This window comes from Ursus americanus, chromosome 30 (assembly GCF_024610735.1).
Source record: "Ursus americanus isolate L20-20 chromosome 30, mUrsAme1.1.p, whole genome shotgun sequence".
Lineage (NCBI taxonomy): Eukaryota > Metazoa > Chordata > Mammalia > Carnivora > Ursidae > Ursus > Ursus americanus.
This window is the reverse complement of record NC_142156.1, coordinates 6,712,521-6,729,805: the sequence shown is the minus strand read 5'-3', so window position 1 is coordinate 6,729,805 and position 17,285 is coordinate 6,712,521. Positions and strand designations below refer to the sequence as shown.

Here is a 17,285-nt window from a genome sequence, read left to right as displayed (position 1 = left end):
ATCCCAGGAAGCTGGCCCTGGGTGAGGTCAGCCGCTCGTGGAGGCCTGGGTAGGGGCCTGGGACTACCCGGGTGGGGATGGGCAGGGAGGACGGACGGGCCCCAGGCCCAGGAGGTGTCGCCGGGAAATCCCGTGACCGGAGGGGCTGGTCCCGGGGCGGCAGCCCCTCCCCTTAAAGGGGCCCTGGGCGCGGTGGCGGGGCCTGGCCGGGGGGAGGAGCGTGTCGGTCCGCCGGCGTCCGGTGTCCGCCCTCTGCCTCTGCCCCCGCCCCCGGGCGGTCTGAGGGGCCGGAGCTGAGTCCCCGCCCGCCTATAGGCTTCCTCCGCCGAGCGGTGCCTCCCCGAGAGTCGGTGCCTGAAGCCCAGCGGGACCGGACCGCCTGCGGGTGAGTGAGCCGGCGAGCGCCCGGGGCCGGAGCGGGCGTCCTGGTGCCCGTCGCCCCCTAGAACTGCGGGACCCTGGGCCGGAGAGCCCACCCCACAGTCTCCATCCCGCTGTGGGCTTCTGCTGCCCCACATGGTGGCTCACGGGCCGCGCGGGATGAGCTCATTTCCGCCGCGTCGGGTAGCATCTCCTGGCCCTCCAGCCGAAAGGGGAAACGCTGGGCTGGGGCTCCGTGTCCCCTCCTGAGCCCAGAGCTCCGGGTGGTTTCCTCAGTGCTGCCCACGGGGTCTGACCGGCGCCAGTCCGGGAGGGAGGCGGCCCTGTTCCTGGGTGGGACCGGGGGTGTTCCCAGTCCCTCAGCCGAGGGGCGGACAGGGGTGACACGCTGCCCTTCGCAGAGCCCCATCCCCGAGAGAAGGTTCCTTTCCTCTGGGAGGTTTCAGGAAGTCCGGAGCTGGGGGGAGCACCTCCCCACCCTCCGCCCGCCCTTCCCTGGCCCCCGGCTTTACAGAAGCATCTCTGGGCCCTTGTCTTTGCTTCCTCTTCTCTTGCCCAGAGCTTCCCCAAGATGGCTCGCCCGCTTCACCTGGGGAGAAGCCATTTTCCCTGTGCCCTATTCCTGAAGTGTTGTCTGCTTCTAGCCCTGGAACACAGGGAGGGAGGGTTGGTGGCCCCCGACTCAGCGGCCTGCGCGTGCTTCAGGTGGGCTGGGGGAGGCAGGCGGCCCCGCCTTCCAGGGTGGAAGTGGGCTCGGAAAGGCAGGTGGACTAGGGCCTGGGGACTCCGAGGCTTTCTGCTGAGGCTTCGGGAGGAGTGACGCTGGCGCCCAGTGAGAGTTCCGCTCAGGGAGCAGGAGCAGATTTCTCAGTGTCTCTGGCAGGACCTGTGCCTGGCTGCAAGGCCCTTGGTGCTCAGGGAGTGCTTGTTAGGGGCAGACAGTCCCGACTCTGTCCCTGCCTTCCTGGCTTTGCCAGAACTCAAACCTGAATCCCCCGAAGTCCAGGGGAACTAGGCAGGAGACTGTCTCCTGCAGTCCCCCTGCCCCCACACCTCTAGCAACCGGTAGCTGGTCTGGGTCCGTTCATCTGACTTCAGTTGGAATGTTCCATTCCACTGAGGGGGTAGTATTGCCTTCACCACAGGCTGTGAGGGGTAGATGGGGATGTTGAACACTGCTCAGGTGTGAACCCCCAGAACAGGACATCCAGACAAAGGTGACCCCCCTACCTGGTCCTGTTGGGCCATTGCTCCTACTCAGTGGCCACTGCCCCCATGGTTTGGGCTTTTTCAGAACTGCTGCCTCTACTCTGTGCCTTCCATCTTGCCAGTGGGAGCAAACCTTCCTCCCAGAGTGTGGGTTTGGAAACGGAGGCGAGGTGTTGGGAGTCGGGTCCAGGGAATGAGGCTGCACCAAGGTCTTGGGTGGAAGTGAGGAGTGGTGTTTCTGAACAGAGTAGGGTTCTGACCCAGGGTCACTGCTATGATCTGAGCCTCAAGAGGGTGAGCAGGAGGAGTGACCCTTCCCATTTTCCACGTGGGGACACTGATAGCCACAGGGCACCTGTGACTTGCAGGGCCTCTCCCAGCTCTCAGGGCCGGCAGGGCAGCTAGGATTGCAGTAATTGGGTTGTCCCCATCCCCTACCAAAGCCTCTGAGCTCTCCTGTTCATTGTGGCCGGCCCTTAGGCCTTGTGATAGCTTCAAACTCCTACTTGTCACGGCTCACAATGCTTCTCCACAGAGTATTCTTGAGACTCGGGAGAGAGGGAGGGTGTCTGTACTTCCCCACCTCAGGGTACCCTCCTTGCAGTTTCCTCATCAGGGCCTGAGCTTCTAGTCGCACTCCAGGAGCCAGAGAGCAAGCCAGAGAGTGAGAAAGCTCTGGCTTGGGCTCCAAGGGTCATTGCAGGTGTGGGGGCAAGTGGGGCACTGAGATAGGGAGGGCAGGAGCCCCGTTTGCCTAGGAAGTGGCTCAGCCTTCGGGAAGCAGGAAGGAATGAATGACCCATAGGGACCCCCTTCCCTCCATCCTGTAGCTTTGAGCTGGACAGAGGGTGCCAGGCCTGTTTCCTGGGGTCAAGTGAATTCATGTCTGCTCCCTGGGGACCTTTTGGGGTCCGTGCATGGTGATTTGGAAGAAGCTTGACAGTCTGGTTCCTGTCCCATATCCAAAGAGGTAGTAAGAGTGGTGATGGAGACAGGACTGAGGGCTAAGGACATCCTGCCGGCCCTTTGGGGCAGTTTCTAGAGTCTCTATGATAGCAACAACTTGGGCTGGCCCCCTTGAACACCGTGCACTGCAGGAGAAAGGGTGAAGACCCACCTGGCCGTGGTGGGCTGTGTGGCCTAGCCAAGTCCCTGGGCTGGAGGCCCTGGGGTGAATGAAATGGGAGAGGCGCACACAGGAATCTGCTGTGAGGACGGGAGGTTTTGGGCCAAGCTCGGCTTGTGTAGGAGCTCCTGCAGATGCCTTTCTGGCAGCACGCACAGTGGTCGTTGCCCCATGCGGTAGAATAGTGAGGAAAATGGGCAAGAGGTGACGGGGGCTCCCATCCTCTCCCGCAAGGCCTCACTGGCCTTCCTGTGAATCCCAGGTGTGCACTCAGTCCGAGCTTTCTAGAACAGGGGAAAGAGTGGTTGGAAGCCAACCCTGTGTGGGACCCTGCCTATCACCCCTCGGGGCCTGTTTCTTTGGGGCGCTGACAGGGAGCCAGTGTGGTGGGCCGTGGAGGGGCAGGGTGTGTGCTCAGTTCATGGGCGGTATAGTTGAGGTGACCTGACTGTCATGGGTGGGAAAGTTAGGAGGCTTAGCCTGCATGGGGGATGTCCATGGGTCCCTGGGCCTGGCCCTTGGGACGGAAGAGGTTTGTGTCCATACCTGCTTCTGGGTGAGGCCGGGTGGTGGGCACTGTCCCGCCTGGCTCACCCACAGTGAGCTGTCCTGCCACTCGGGCGAGCGGCCTGGGGAGACGAGCTCTGCTGGAGGGCTTCCCAGGCCTTGCCGCTTACTTGGTCTGGATATCCGCGCTTACTTTCGGACCTTAGTCATCTCGGCTCCCACTGCACGCTGCCCTCCCAGGGGCTGCCCTCCCAGGGGCTGGCATTTTCACCTTGGCGGAGGTGGCTTTGCCAGGCATCAGACGTTTCACCCTCGTGGGGGTGGAGCCGCGTCTGAGCGGGGCCTCTTGCTGTCAGTCAGTTGGCCGTGTGGGGGTTCAGCATTGGCCTGGGACCGAGTCCGAGGCTGGGTCAGTTCTCTGCCTTGGGAGCTTCGCTTGGGGCCCGCATCTCTGCATCTAAAGATGGTGGCAGGCGCCTGTTGAGGTTGGAGGCCAGGCTGGGTGGGGCCTTAACGATCCCTGGGCTTAGAGAGCAACAACTGTGGAATGTTTGTTCTCCTTCCCTGTTATCTGTGAGGGCCTTGCGGAGGCGGGGCGTGTCCTCCCAGATGGCCAGGCAGGGCCAAAGTGCTGTCCAAAGCAAAGATGGGGGGGGCTGCTTTGGGCTTCAGTCGTGGTTGGTTTTCCCTCAGGTCAGGTCATGTGTGTGCTCATCTGGTGAGGAGGCCTTGTGGGGGTTGGTACCGGGGATGGGAGGCTCGGAGGCCCCGGGGGGGCAGTAAGGAGAGAGCTGGAGCAGGTCGGATGTCCCGCGTCTCACCCGCTGTGCCTCTCCTGCCTTCCTGCTCTCTCATTCCTCAGATGCTACTTCGTCACCTGAATGGAAAATAGGTCAGGTCCTGGCGAGGGAGGCGCTGCCCGAGCTGCAGACAGGGCGACGCTGGGCGCCCGCCTGGAGCACAGGGCTCAGATTCCCACTTGTGCTTCTTGGGCTCATAGGCACCTGGTCCTTTTCCTGCCATCAGCTCGCTGGAGTGGGCAGGTGGCCGAGCCTGGGGACAGAGTGGGCGGAGGGCAGGGGCTTGTGTCCCGGGCAGCAGGCCCCTGCCGCTTCCTGAGCAGGTGTCTTTGCAATAGCCCCGACCTCTAACCTGCGCCCCGTGAGCCAGCGGGACCCAAGCAAGCTGGGAAGCGGCCCACCAGCCACCAGGCGGCCAGCCCGAGGAGTGGTGACAGCGCAGGAGCTCCTGGCTGGGGGGAAGGGAGGAAGGAGGAGAAACAAAGGCGAGTGTGCCTGGCGCCGCCCACCATGTGTCAGTCAGAGGCACGGCGAGGACCTGAGCTCCGAGCGGCGAAATGGTGAGATGCTGCCGGCCCCGTCCTAACCCCACTGTGCCCCGCCACGACCTCCGGAAGGTCAGAGTTCACGTCCAGCGGCCCCGCGGTGGAGGTGGCGGCAGGGGGCCGGGGGACCAGCCCCCGAGGCTAGAGGGGCCCGGCCCAGGGGGCCTGAGTCGGAGAGCCCGCTTCAGGTACCTGGGGAGGCGGAGCGGGCTGGTGGCCTTGTGTCTGCTGCACCCTGATTGCTGCTCCCAGGCCCCCACCCCCGAGTGGCCCCCCCCACCCCCGCTAGGGGAGAGGTGCCGCTCTTCCGGGATTGGTCCCTGGGCTTCTGCAGTGATCAGGGCGGGTGGGGGAAGCCCTGGGGACAGCAGGGATTTGTTCAGCTTTACTCAGCCCCTACCCCCTTCCTGGACCTTTTGAAAACACGGTGGGGTAGGGTGGGGTGGGGGAGAAGGAACACAGGGAGCCTGGGGAGCTGTGGAAAGAAGCATCTTCCATTGCCATCATTGAACAGCAGGTGCCCAACTATCAGCTTGGTTCTCCCGTTTTTTCTTTTTAGTATCAGCTGAGATGCCTCTTTGTTCCTTGGTTTGCTCAGCAACCGGGGGCAGAGGACAGGGCTTCTCTGAGCACAGAGGCGCACAGGGGAGCCTTAGATTATCCGGTTGAATGCAGTCTTTGCAGATGAAGAAACGGAGGGCTGGGAACCTTCTCAGAGTGGGCGGGAATGTGGTCTCCTGGTGGCTGCACTGGGCCTCAGGAGCATTTTCTAGTGCCTAGGCATGAGACCAGGGGACTTGGGTGTCACTGCTGTGTCTCAGGAGGCCAGGGTTCTGGTGGAAAGGCCCACCCAGCCTCTCAGATCCCCACGAGGCTGAGCCTGTGCTGAATGCACTGAATTTGGGCTGGTGGGGTCTGGGGAGAGACCCACCACCTTTGCTGAAAGCAGGGGCCTGGCTCAGGCGTGCGGCCCCAGCAGACCTGGGAGGTGGTCTGAGGGCTGGTGGGGAGGTTGCCCCCACCACCCTCTGGGTCTGTCTGGAGCACCTGGTCTGCTGTAGAAGGAGCAGGCGGGTGGATGGAGCTTTAGCCGTTTGGGGTGCGCGTGTGCAGGGGCATGTTCGCGGGGCTTTTCCTTTGGGATCTTGTCGGGCCCGATCCCTTCATCTATCAGAGGAGGAGACGAGGCCTGGCGCCAGGAAGCGGTTTTCCAGGAGCCCGCGGTGCAACGGTTGCCGTAGCTCTCACTGCTGCGCTGCTGGGGCCCAGCTCGGACTGTCTCCTGGCGCCGCTGCGGCCAGAGCTGGCCCCGGGAGAGGGGGCTGTGAGGCAGGCTGTGCACCCCGTCTTCCCTGTGCTGCCCCCGATCCCCAGTCCCCCTCCTCTGGTAGGCAGGTGGGTGAGACTGGGCTGGAGTCTGCCGAGCAAAGGCAGCGGAGCCCCCACCTCAGCCTGGGGTTGCCTCGCGGGACCACGGCCGGTGCTGCCCGAGTCCATGGAGAGGCAAGCTCGCCGAGGGTCACGCGGGGCCTCCAGCCCCTGCCCGCTGACCGGCCGTGCACCACGTCGGCTCTGCAGGTTGCACTTCCCCCAGCTGGCCCTGAGGCGGAGGCTGGGACAGTTGAGCTGTATGTCCAGACCTGCCCTGAAACTGCGCTCCTGGCCCCTGACGGTCCTCTACTACCTCCTGCCCTTCGGTGCCCTCAGACCGCTCAGCCGGGTGGGATGGAGGCCCGTGAGCAGGGTAAGTGTGCACAGGCTGCTGGTCCGGCTCCCCCCTCCCCACCACGGGCGGGCCTAAGGTTGGGACCCAGGACAGGGAGACGGAGGAGACGGTTGTCAGATTAGAGCCGATGGTGTGGGTGCTGAGCCCTCCGGGATGGTCATTCTGACAGACAAGTTGGTTGGGAAGGCCAGGCTGGTTGTACACCGGGGGCTTGCTGTACACTGCCTCTTCTCCTTGCCTGCATTCGTGCCATCTGGGGGCTCTGCTTCTGGAAGGAACCCACACTGGGCATTCAGAAAATTGTGTCTGATTTCCCGTGTTTGGGCAGAAGAGAGCTTAGAGGTGATTTTGAGAAAGATGCATATTAATGCCTGGATGCGAGAGGGTGACTCGGGAGGACTGGTGCCTGTTTGGGCCCCGTAGGGTGTGGATGGACTTGGGATCCCCAGGCAGGGCTGGGTGAGGGCCGCCTGGCTCTCTGGCCCTGGGCTCTCTGGGCAGGCTGACCCCAAGCAGGGAACCAGGTGGGCGTCAGCTGGGAAGGGTTTTGGGCGCCACTCAGTACACTGTAGAGGTGTTTAAAGTTGGAATGAAATTGCCCTCACACCCGGGGGACTTGGTGTCTAGGTCGGGCTGACAGGCAGCAGCTGCCAGTTGGAGGCAGGTCCTGCTGTGGCAGCGGCACCTGAGCTTTAAGGGGCACCCCCCTCCAGGTCGCCTGGCCCTGAGAGTTTGGCTGGGGGTGCCAGGAGACAGCAGGGAGTGGTGGGGGAGGCCAGGGGGCGATTCCTCTCTACTTCTGGGAAGCAGCCCCAGGTGCCCTCACAGTGGAGTGCCTCAGAGCCCAGGCGGCCCGGCAGATTGGCTCTGGTGACCGGGGTACCGCGCATCTGCATGCGATAGTCCCAGAGCTGGTGTGGGGGGTTCCCTGTGCTTCCCGTTGTTTGGACCAGAACGCGTGTTTTGGGCTGTAGGCTTCCCCGCGCCCCCGGGGCCTCCTGCCCCTTTCTGCCACAGCCTCTCTGTGCAGGGAGCAGAGCCGGTCACACCCCGCCTTTCCTAAAGAAGGAAGACTGCGATGGCCAGTCTGTCCTTGGGGACGTGGGGCACTTGCTATTGGACCGGTGCATAAAGTGACTGAGACCCCTGAGTTTAAGTCACTGTCAGTCTCGGCCAGTATTCGGTTTGTGAGAGTGTTTGGGAAGCTCAGTCTGGTTCCTAGTGGGCAACAACCACATCACAAAGCCGTCTCGGGGTGCCCAGGTCTCGGGGGGGTGGGGGTGGCACGCGGGGCTGTGCACTCATCTGCCTGCCTGTGGCCCGCAGGTGGCCCTGTACAAGTCGGTGCCCACGCGCCTGCTGTCGCGGGCCTGGGGCCGCCTCAACCAGGTGGAGCTGCCGCACTGGCTGCGCCGGCCCGTCTACAGCCTGTACATCTGGACCTTCGGGGTGAACATGAAGGAGGCCGCTGTGGAGGACCTGCACCACTACCGCAACCTCAGCGAGTTCTTCCGGCGCAAGCTGAAGCCGCAGGCCCGGCCTGTCTGTGGCTTGCACAGCGTGGTGAGGCCTGGCCCTGCCCCCCACTCCTCCCTCCAGAAATGGGATTCCTGCCCCTGCCTTTGGCAGTGAGTCCCAGCAGTCTCCGCAGGTGGCCCGTGGGCACTCCTCCCAGGCTGGGCCCCCAGGGAGGTGGAGACCCTGCCCCGAGTCCCCCTTCCTCTCTAGTAGCAAGCCTTTCTTGGCCCTTCCAGATCAGCCCATCAGATGGGAAGATCCTAAACTTTGGGCAGGTGAAGAACTGCGAGGTGGAGCAGGTGAAGGGGGTCACCTACTCGCTGGAGTCGTTCCTGGGTCCACGCACTTCCACAGATGACGTGCCCTTCCCACCAGGTGGGTCATTGCCTGGTGGCAGCCTTGCGACCCCGTGGAAGCGTGGCTGGGCTGGTCGTCAGGGAGGGGGACGGGAATGCGTCGGGGAGGGAAGGGCCAGGAATCGCTGCATGGAGCTTTGGGGCCTCCCTGAAGCCCATGTCCAGACTGCACGGGCTCAGTGCTTGTCTGAGAACCTGGTCCTCGTGTCTGCCTCCCGCAGCCACCCCCTGCGGCTCCTTCAGGAACCAGCTGGTCACTCGAGAAGGGAACGAGCTCTACCACTGTGTCATCTACCTGGCCCCCGGGGACTACCACTGCTTCCACTCGCCCACTGACTGGACCGTTTCTCACCGGCGCCATTTCCCAGGTTGGCCAGAACCTTACTTTTTTTGGTATCAAGGGAGTGAGGTGCTGAGGCTGGGGGGTGACTGCTTTAGTCTGGCCGGGTGGGGGCAGCAAGGGGTAGCCTGGGGTCTAGCCCACTCTGTATTCGGATGGATATGGGTGGACGTGGGGCTCTGGGAGGCTGGTGCTCTTGCCGGGTGGGGAATGGCAGTGTCCCTGCCCCACAGGCTCCCTGATGTCCGTGAACCCCGGCATGGCCCGCTGGATCAAAGAGCTCTTCTGTCACAACGAGCGGGTGGTCCTGACTGGGGACTGGAAACATGGCTTTTTCTCGCTGACGGCCGTGGGGGCCACCAACGTGGGCTCCATACGCATCTACTTTGACCAGGTAAGCAGAGCCAGGCCCAAGGGCTGGGCCACTTGGGGTCCCCCCACCCCTTCTCCTGTGGAGCCGGATCTGCTGGGACTGTAAGTTCTAGAAAGGCATGTCCCTTGCAAGGCCTGGCTCTATGGAGCAACTGCCCTGAGGTGGGGCTGGGCCCTGGGCTCCTACTCTGCCAGCCCCCACCCCAGATGTGCTCATCACTTGCTCATCTGAAGATGGCTGGACAGGGATGGGGTTCACCTCCCAGCCTGCACTTTGTTTCTGCTGGGGAATATGGCGCTCAGGGTGGGGCGTGCTGATGGGAAGACGAGCGTCTGAGGGGGTGGCTAGTGCCCACCTTTCCCCGAGAAGGGGGGCAGGGCTGCCTTTCTTGGTGTCAGCTTGTGACTGCCCCTTGCCGCCTCTGGGTGGGGTCTGATTCCGCTATGTGCCCCCGGGTCCCTGTTCACAGCTGGTATTGGGGACTGTCTGGTTAGGCCTGTGGGCCGAGTCGCTGTCCCCAGCTCCCTTTCCAGGCTGGGTTGGGGACAGGCAGCAGAGAGGTGTCCTGGGTCCAGGAGCAGACTCCACACGCTCTGCCCCGGGCCTCCTGCAGGACCTGCACACGAACAGCCCGCGCTACAGCAAGGGCTCCTACAACGACTTCAGCTTCGTGACACACGCCAACAAGGAGGGCGTCCCCATGCGCAAGGGCGAGCACCTGGGCGAGTTCAACCTGGGCTCCACCATCGTGCTCATCTTTGAGGCTCCCAAGGACTTCAACTTCAAGCTGAAAGCGGGACAGAAGATCCGGTTCGGAGAGGCTCTGGGCTCCCTCTAGAGCCTCCTTCCTGGCGGTGGCTAACGAGGGAGCTTTTTTAAACAGAAACGGGAGGGTCTTTTACAGGGAGCCTCCACGGCTGTTCAGGGAGGGGACAGTCTCAGGGCTGTGGGGCCCGACCGGGCAGGAGCTGGGTGACTAGCTCCTGCCGTCCCGAGGTGTGGATGAGGTCAGAGCCCCTGTCGGCCCTGGCCCTACGTCGTCCCTCTTCCCACCCTGAAGAGAAAGAACGTGCAGGCCAAGATGATCTCAAATTCCCTTTTGGAGAGTTTTTTAACCTACTGTATAAACGGAGACCCTGCGTCTCCTGGCTGGGTGTTCAGTTGGTCTTGATTGCTGTTGTAAGACAGAAGTGGTTATATACGTTCTTGCTGCTCTCATTGCTTTTCAGCCTCCCCCTCTGCCTCCCCTGCACTGATTGGGCCGTGCTGCCCCCAGAGCAGCGCCATGTGGCCTTTAACACACCTGCTTTCTGTTCCCAATTCACCCCACCCTGCTCGTTTGGGAAAAGCTGTCTCTCTGCACTTGTGGCTGAACACATCATCCTTGACTCCACCAGCATCTTCTGAGGGGGACTCATGGCATGGTGCTTTACAGGCCCCAGTACGTGACCTTCCAGAGCTGGCGAGTCCTCTTTCCAATACGCAGGACCAATTATTGAACCCCCCCCGAATGGGGTCCAAAGTGAATGGACAGGCAGGTAGTGGTGGCCTGGGAGGGGCGAGCTCGTCCCCTCCTCAGATCCAGACCCCCAGAAACATGGTAAGTTGCTGCTATTGATTCAGGGGCTTGTGTTGGAGGCAGAGGAGCCTTGGTGTATTGGGAGGGGGGCAGGTCAGTGCCTACAACACCTGTCCCCAGGTAACAGGTACACAGTCCTTAGGGAGCCACTGACAGTGGGGGCCAGGGTTCAGGTTTCCCGGGGACGCTGTGAATTTCTCCTGCAGGAGAAGCCATTTGAACTCTTTCAACTGTATCAGTAGCACAGTATTTTTGTATGAAAAGTGGGAGACTTCTGAACAGTAATTCATTTAATTGCAACATTTTGAAATAAAAAATAAAACTCATCGCAGCTTTGCGTTCTGTTCCTGGAGGTGGACTGCGGCCGCCCTGGGGCAGTGACTAGCACAGAGCCCGCCGCAGGGCCTGGACACGGGCGGTGCAGGCATGGAGGGGCTGGCGTCGGGCCTGTAGCTCAGAGGCCAGCTGCTGGATCTGCCGCTCCACCTGGGGGGGGGGGGGGGAGGCTGAGCAGAGACAAAGCCGGGGGCGGGGGGCGCTGTTCCAGGGCTGCCTGGGGCCTCACCTCCTGGAGCTCTTGTTGCACCTGCCGCTCTGCTTCCTGGTCCTCAGGCCCGGGCTCCTCCTGGCTCAGCTCCAGCCACCGGCGCAGGCTTCTTGCTTGCCGCTGGCAGGACCTGCCGCAGGGAGACACCTGCTGCCTGGCTGGCTGGGCCCTTGGCAGCGCCTCCAGGTGGGGAAGCAGCACATCTGCTACTTCTGATGGGGGGCGGGGAGGACGGTTCTGTTCCCCTGCCAGCCTCCACCACCCAGGTCCACAAGTATCTCAGGTGGGCCCCAGGCCACCCCCTCCCCACCCCCCAAGGACCCTGGCAGCCAGCTCTGGGGTTTTTTCTGGGTCTTACGAGAGGTTCTGCTTCATGGTCTGGTAGTCCTGCAGTTGCTGCTGGATGCCCTCCAGCTCAGCCTCCAGGTCCACGTGGCCTTTGGTGACAGAACAAGCTGGATCTTGACCACCCTCGAGGCTCGGCCAAGGCTGAATGGAGGGATCCCAGGCACCGGGAGCAGCCTGAGCGCCCACAGTGCTGACGGGCCTCAGATGCACACCCGTGGTTGCGGAGCCGGGCCCAGGGCCTGTGAAGTCCCCAGGAAGCAGCAGGCGGGAGTGAGGGACAGGGGCTGGGGATGGCGACGCCTGGGGTGTCAGCCCAGGGGTGGTGGGCTGTGCAGACGCCTGTAAAGGGAGGGTGGATGAGCACGGAAATAGGGAGGAAGGCTGGGGGAGAGGCACCCAGGCCACCCACTGCAGCGGTGTGGGAAGGTGAGGCCTTGGACTTGACCAGCTCACCCAGTCCAGGCCTGGCCCCGTGCCTTTCTTCAGACCTGACATGAGGAAGTCCCACATCTGCAGTCCAGTCCCACCCCTGCCCCAGGGCCTGGCTCAGCACCTCCCCGAGCAGCTGTTTCACCCCCACCCTGCTCTGAGCTGTGCCCCTGCACTTCAGTGAGGCAATGTGGTCAAGGACAATTGTCCTGGTCTGACCACCTTGGAGGGTCACAACCCTCCATTCCCTTCTGGTGACTATGTCCTGTGGTGACCATCGACCAGCTCTCTCTGGGCACCAACTCTTAGGGTGACCCAACCTTGCCGCTGTCTCCTCTATTACTGAGCACTCGTGCCTTCTCGCAACCCCTTGCTGTCCCTGCCCAGACTCCTTCACCCGGCTGTCATATGCCCCGAGGAGCCACTGCCCCCTTCCTCCCAGGCTACCTCTTTGGTTCCCAGGGGTTTAGACCGACTCTGCAGGCTTTACCCCAAACAGGCCTCTCCCCCAACCCCCCATTTTCCCTCTATCAGTAAAGAACTCATTATTCCCTGGAGTTATTCAAGCCAGAAACCCAAGAGCCCTCCTGGATTCCTTCCTCACCCTTATCAAACCCATCAGAGCAGGTCCTGCCTAGTTTGCCTCCCACGATGGGCTCTGCCCACAGCTGCAGCCACCACCTAATCCTGGCTCCCGGCACCTTCTGGCCCATGGGATCACAGCTGCCAACCACCCCCCCCACTTTCTATTTTTCTTAAAATCCAGATGCTTCCCCAGGGCCTGCAGGACCCTCCATGGTCTGCAATGTCTTCATCTGTGTATGTCCAGGGCTCTTTGGTCTCCACCTCTGGGACATAAGCTTCACAAGCTAGGGCCTCAGCAGCCTTTCCCCATGTGTCCCTAGGACAGGGGCACCTGCACTTGGTGAAGGCACGAGCGGCCTCCCTGTGTCTTCCTGAGCTGGGAGTGCTCTGGAAGCTGTGAGCACAGCTGTGCCTACAGCACCGAGTGTGTGAGGAAGAGCACCGAAGGCCAGACCAAAGAATGAGACCCCAGGTGACCAGGAGGACTTACCCTGGCAGGTGCTTCCACCCCACGTGGCATGAAGGATGAAGGGGGCAGCAACTTTGGGCCTGTATTCAACATGGGGGGCAGCTTCGGGCCAGGGTGACTTGGCAGGGCCCCGGGCTGGGGCAGGGGGTTGCTTGGAACCAGTGCTGTCCAGGCCGCTGGCAGGGAAGGCCTCGTCAGGGCAGGGCCTGCTGGCTGGGCCACGCCTGGGTCACACTCCCGCGGTGCCTCAGGCCTAAGCAGAGGGACAGCAGCAGCTGGTCAGGCTGTGGTACCCTCCTGAGGAGCAGGAAGAAAAGGAGGCCGCCCACCCTAGGACCATACAACGTACCCTTTCCCCCCGAGGGTGCCACACCCCAGGGGCCTCTGGCTCGGCACGGGCTCCAGCAGGAAATGTGGGCGTCGAGGCTGCTTTCTTGCCAAGCGGGCAGCATTGCTGGGAAGAAACACAGGCCTGTTTCTCTCGGCTGCCTGGGGCATCCAGTCTGACCCCTCCAATCACAGGGAAAGCAGGGGCCAGAGAAGGCAAGGCCCTGGCCCGAGGTCAGCAGGTGAGCTGGACTGGGCCTGGGCCACACAGTACTTCCCGTGATTCCAGTGAAGTGAGCCTGATGCCCTGGGGATGCCTCACCCGCCTCATTTTCTTTGACCTCTGCAGCCACCCAGTGCCACAGGTGCTCCTCCCACATCAGAGGGGGAGCAGGCTCACGAGGGTCAGGCCCTGTCAGGGTCTGGTGGCAAGGGCAGCAGAGCAGACTGAGGCCCAGGCCAGTCGCCCACCCCGCTGGTGACCTCTCCACCAGGCTCAGGCAGTGCTGGTCACTGGGAGCCGACAGCTGCGTCAGCGCGGTGTGCGGGGATGGGCCAGGTCACAAACACTGGCGTTTCCTCAAGACAGCCCATTTCCTGGCTGGAAGGGGAAAAGCAGGGGGACTGGCAGGTCTGGGGGCACGAGTGTGGGGCTGCCCTATAGCCGATTCTTTTTCTTTTTTAAACTACATGTTCTCTCCCCCATGTTCTGCAGGAACAGAGGCTGCAGTCCCTTTAGCTGGGGCCCGATAGAACGGGAGGGACAGGATCCTGCTGGAGAAAGGGGTTCACGCGGCTCAGCTATGACCTCCCTCCTTGTATAGTCCAAGTTTTTGCTCCAGGCAAGCAGCAAGGAGGAAGAGGTGAGGGATGGGCTACTCACAGCTCTTGGAGTTGGGGGTCCCCGGCAGCCAGGGACAGGCTGCCCAGAGCTCCCCGGGGCCCATGAGGACCTCGTGGCTTCTTGGTCCCCAGGGCGGCATCCCCAGCCCCAGCACAGGTGGAAAGGGGACTGTCAAATGTCACTCTCCTGCTGGGCACGGTGGATGTGGGGGGCCGAGGCTCCCTGCCCTGGCCCAGAACCTTCTGTTTCCAGAGCATGGCACAGCGATGGACCGCACGGTGGAGACTGTGAGCCGCCTGCAACAGGCCTCTGGTCAGGTCCTGCCATGTCCTACCCGCTCCCCGCGAGAAGGGGTGGGGGTCCCCTCACCTGCACCTGCTGCTGGGCATGCAGCTGCTGCCGGAAGGCCTTCATGCTGGCTGCGAAGCGCAAGAGGCGTGTGGCGCCCTCCTGGAGGAGCTGCCGGTGGTAGGCCTGCATGGCCTGCTCCAGACGCGCCTTCTTTCTCCTCCTTTCCAGCACAAAGCCCAGCCACGCGGCCCACACCTCCAGGGAGGGGAGGAGAGGAGGCCCGGTTTTCCCTGCTTAAGGCTCCGCCTGGGTCTGTACCCACAACCCTCCGTCCTCCAGGGAGAGGCAGGGACAACAGGGATGGGGCCCCATTACCTTTGCCTGTAGTGAGAAGGACCAAAACCACAGGGCCCGGGCTGTGCCCTGCTGCTCCCGCCTCCTGTTCACCAGCTATGGGCCAGAAAAAGATTATGGAAGTCTTGCCTTCAGGGAGGCCACTTTGACCACAGGGTCCTGGTCACTCCGAGACCCTAGTTTTTCTAGTAAGGTGCTGCCCTCCCTCCATTGGGAAGGGCCCAGCGCTGCCTGGCGGTGAGGTGGTGGACCAAGGAGTGATCCTTTGGGAAGAACAAAGGCAGAGCTCCGGGGAAGGGAGCAAGCGGGGGCAGTGTCCTGGGCACCATGCAATCCTGCCTCGTGTTCCATCAAGTCCTTGGCAAAGACTTAAAATGCATTCATATTAATTTCTGGATGTTACCCTGAAGTATATTTTAATGTGACACTGTAGAAACAGAGCCCTGAAGTGACTTGGGCTTGTAGAGACCACAGGTGGAAGGAACTGGGCAGGGCTGGGAAATGACCGGGGTTGGGGAAGCCCTGGGAAGAGGGTGGAATTAAACATTTTAAATGTGGGGGCGCCTGGCTGGTTCAGTCAGTGGAGCATGGGACTCTTGATCTTGGGGGCATGAGTTTGAGCCCCAGGTTGGGTGTAGAGATTAAATAAACAAATAATAAAAAAGTTAAACATGGGTTCAGTAGACAGTAGGGGGGAAGGGGCTTCTCGCTGGCTCCCACCTGTTGTTTCCACTGGCGGAAGCAGGCCCGGCTGCGGGTCTGGGCCAGGAGCTGGGCACCCTGCCTCTGCAGGAGCTGGGGAGAGAGCAGCTAAAAGCGGTCAGGGCCCTACGTCCCAATCACCCGGGCACATCCTCAGGGTGAGAGGCTCCGGGCCCGACAGCACTGTCCTCCCGTCCCCGAGAGGAGTCTCGGATGAAGCCGAGGGCTTCTGGCTCTGACACCCCGTGCTTCAGGATGAGCCAGGTCTCTCTGCTGGGCCGTCTTCTGTCCGGGGAGACCCGACCCAGAGGCTGGCTTCCCTCAGCCTTCCCACAATCACCCGGCGCCCACCCTGATGGCCACGGTTCCTGCCGCAGAGCCCCCGGCACGGCAGCACGTGGGGAGCTGCCGCCTGCCTCACCCGCTTCCTGACACAGCCCCGATGGTGCGCCGTCCAGCGGGCCATGGCCTGCAGCAGCAGCCGCCGGCCGTGGTGCGCCGCCGCCCTCCTGAGCTGGGCTCTCTGCTGGGCCGCCCTCTGGCCTCGGTCCCGCCAGCGCCGAAACCACGTCCTGAGACAGCCTAAGGCAGATCCGAGTCAGAGCTCGCTCTTTTGGAGGGTTTCTGCGAACCAATCTGCAACGGGCAGGGTTCAGAGAACTGAAAAGGTCGTGTGGGGGTACAGTGGGGTGTCAGGCCACACTCGGTGAAATCGCCACATGGGGACGGTGGCCGCTCCGGCCACCTTCAGTGGCTGTGAGCACCCTGGGAGCCGAACCCGGTCTGCTGTACCCCCAAGGGTCTGCCAGAACCCCCAGTCTGTCCACGGTGGCCACGTGTCTGCAGCGCCCCTGCAGAGTGGCCCGCAGGATGCTGCCAGACACGCGGAGGAGAAGACCCTCTGTCTGAGGGAGTTGGGGGCCACGGCCCTATTTGGCCAGGGAGGAACCAAGGTTCAGAGAGTCCACGCCGCCCCAGCCAGGCCTGGGAGGAGGCGCAGTGTCTGCTGGGCCGTGTCTGATATCCGGGGCTCTGCAGGCGGGCAGAGGCTACCGCATCCATTTTGTTTCTGTCACCAGATTCTCTCCTGAGGGAGAGCAAGCACTTTCTTCTGTTTTTTGTTTTATTTTCTTTTAGGTTTTTCCCTTTTCTTAAGCCCTGAGACAAGTTACTTTTCGAGACAACAGAAGCAGGTTGGTACCAGGGCACTGATGCCAAGATGGAGTGTCCTCCGGGACCTGCTGGAGGGGGCAGGGAGGGCAGGTTTGCACGACTGGAGGCGAAGCCTAGGACCAAGCGCTGATACTTTCTGGATACTGCTTCAAGTGTGTTCATCTCACTGGATCCTTATGACAACCCCAAGAGGCAGGTACTATTATTCCCATTTTACAGATGGAGAAACTGAGGCTCAGAGAGGCCTTGCTGGACCGCACAGCCAGCATCTGACCCTGCCTGTACCAGGCACTCTGCTGAATGTGTCTTACAACACGTCACCCTGAGCTCGTCCTCCTCCAGCACCCAGCCCCACCCCTGGGCTGCCAAGATGTGCCTGAGACGCGAGGCCTTAACTAAGCCCAGAAATGGTTCCACAGGTACTGAGTGCACATTGCTATGTGCTGAGAACACAGCGTCTTGTCACATGGTCTCCCAAATCCTTTGTACTACCTGTCCTGGACATGGCAATCCCAGGGCCCACCATGTGCTGCCACTGCCTCCTGTGGAAAGCTGCCTGCCCCTTGGTCCCGCAGAGAGAAGCAGCTCCAGGCTGCACCCCGCGCCTGTCACCCCTAACACCCGCCGTGGCCGCCTGACCCCCACTGGGAAGGCCTCGCAGCGCTGGATGCCAAAGCTCTGTCCAAACAGAGGCCACGGAATGGGCGGAACCCCTCAGCTTCTTTCTTGGGAGTGAACTGGAAACACAGCGCTGGT

General features: G+C 62.1%; 2 protein-coding genes across 12 annotated transcripts in view; one reads left to right on the top strand and one right to left on the bottom strand.

Moving 5' to 3' along the window:
• Positions 1–10,030, top strand: part of PISD (phosphatidylserine decarboxylase) — a 41,396-nt gene extending 31,366 nt beyond the window's left edge. For 2 of the 4 annotated variants that reach the window (XM_045791410.2, XM_045791409.2), the window contains 5 exons: positions 7,621–7,857; positions 8,049–8,187; positions 8,390–8,536; positions 8,742–8,902; positions 9,495–10,030. In XM_045791410.2, the coding sequence (XP_045647366.2) occupies positions 7,621–7,857; positions 8,049–8,187; positions 8,390–8,536; positions 8,742–8,902; positions 9,495–9,719 (909 nt within the window). In that variant the 3' untranslated portion in view covers positions 9,720–10,030. Of the gene's footprint in view, positions 1–127; positions 386–4,361; positions 4,584–6,146; positions 6,313–7,620; positions 7,858–8,048; positions 8,188–8,389; positions 8,537–8,741; positions 8,903–9,494 lie in introns of those variants that run through there. The other 2 variants (XM_045791413.2, XM_045791414.2) reach the window with 2 other exon arrangements.
• A 778-nt stretch (positions 10,031–10,808) lies between these two features.
• The window catches only part of SFI1 (SFI1 centrin binding protein), a 90,281-nt gene continuing 83,804 nt past the window's right edge, over positions 10,809–17,285 (bottom strand). For 6 of the 8 annotated variants that reach the window (XM_087857235.1, XM_087857236.1, XM_087857237.1 and 3 more), the window contains 10 exons: positions 15,778–15,938; positions 15,375–15,464; positions 14,676–14,750; positions 14,379–14,555; positions 14,049–14,305; positions 13,188–13,292; positions 12,860–13,091; positions 11,366–11,694; positions 11,026–11,137; positions 10,809–10,946 (listed from right to left, as the gene is read on the bottom strand). In XM_087857235.1, coding sequence (XP_087713361.1) covers positions 10,842–10,946; positions 11,026–11,137; positions 11,366–11,694; positions 12,860–13,091; positions 13,188–13,292; positions 14,049–14,305; positions 14,379–14,555; positions 14,676–14,750; positions 15,375–15,464; positions 15,778–15,938 — 1,643 coding nt within the window. In that variant the 3' untranslated portion in view covers positions 10,809–10,841. The remainder of the gene's footprint in view (positions 10,947–11,025; positions 11,138–11,365; positions 11,695–12,859; positions 13,092–13,187; positions 13,293–14,048; positions 14,306–14,378; positions 14,556–14,675; positions 14,751–15,374; positions 15,465–15,777; positions 15,939–17,285) is intronic. The other 2 variants (XM_087857233.1, XM_087857240.1) reach the window with 1 other exon arrangement.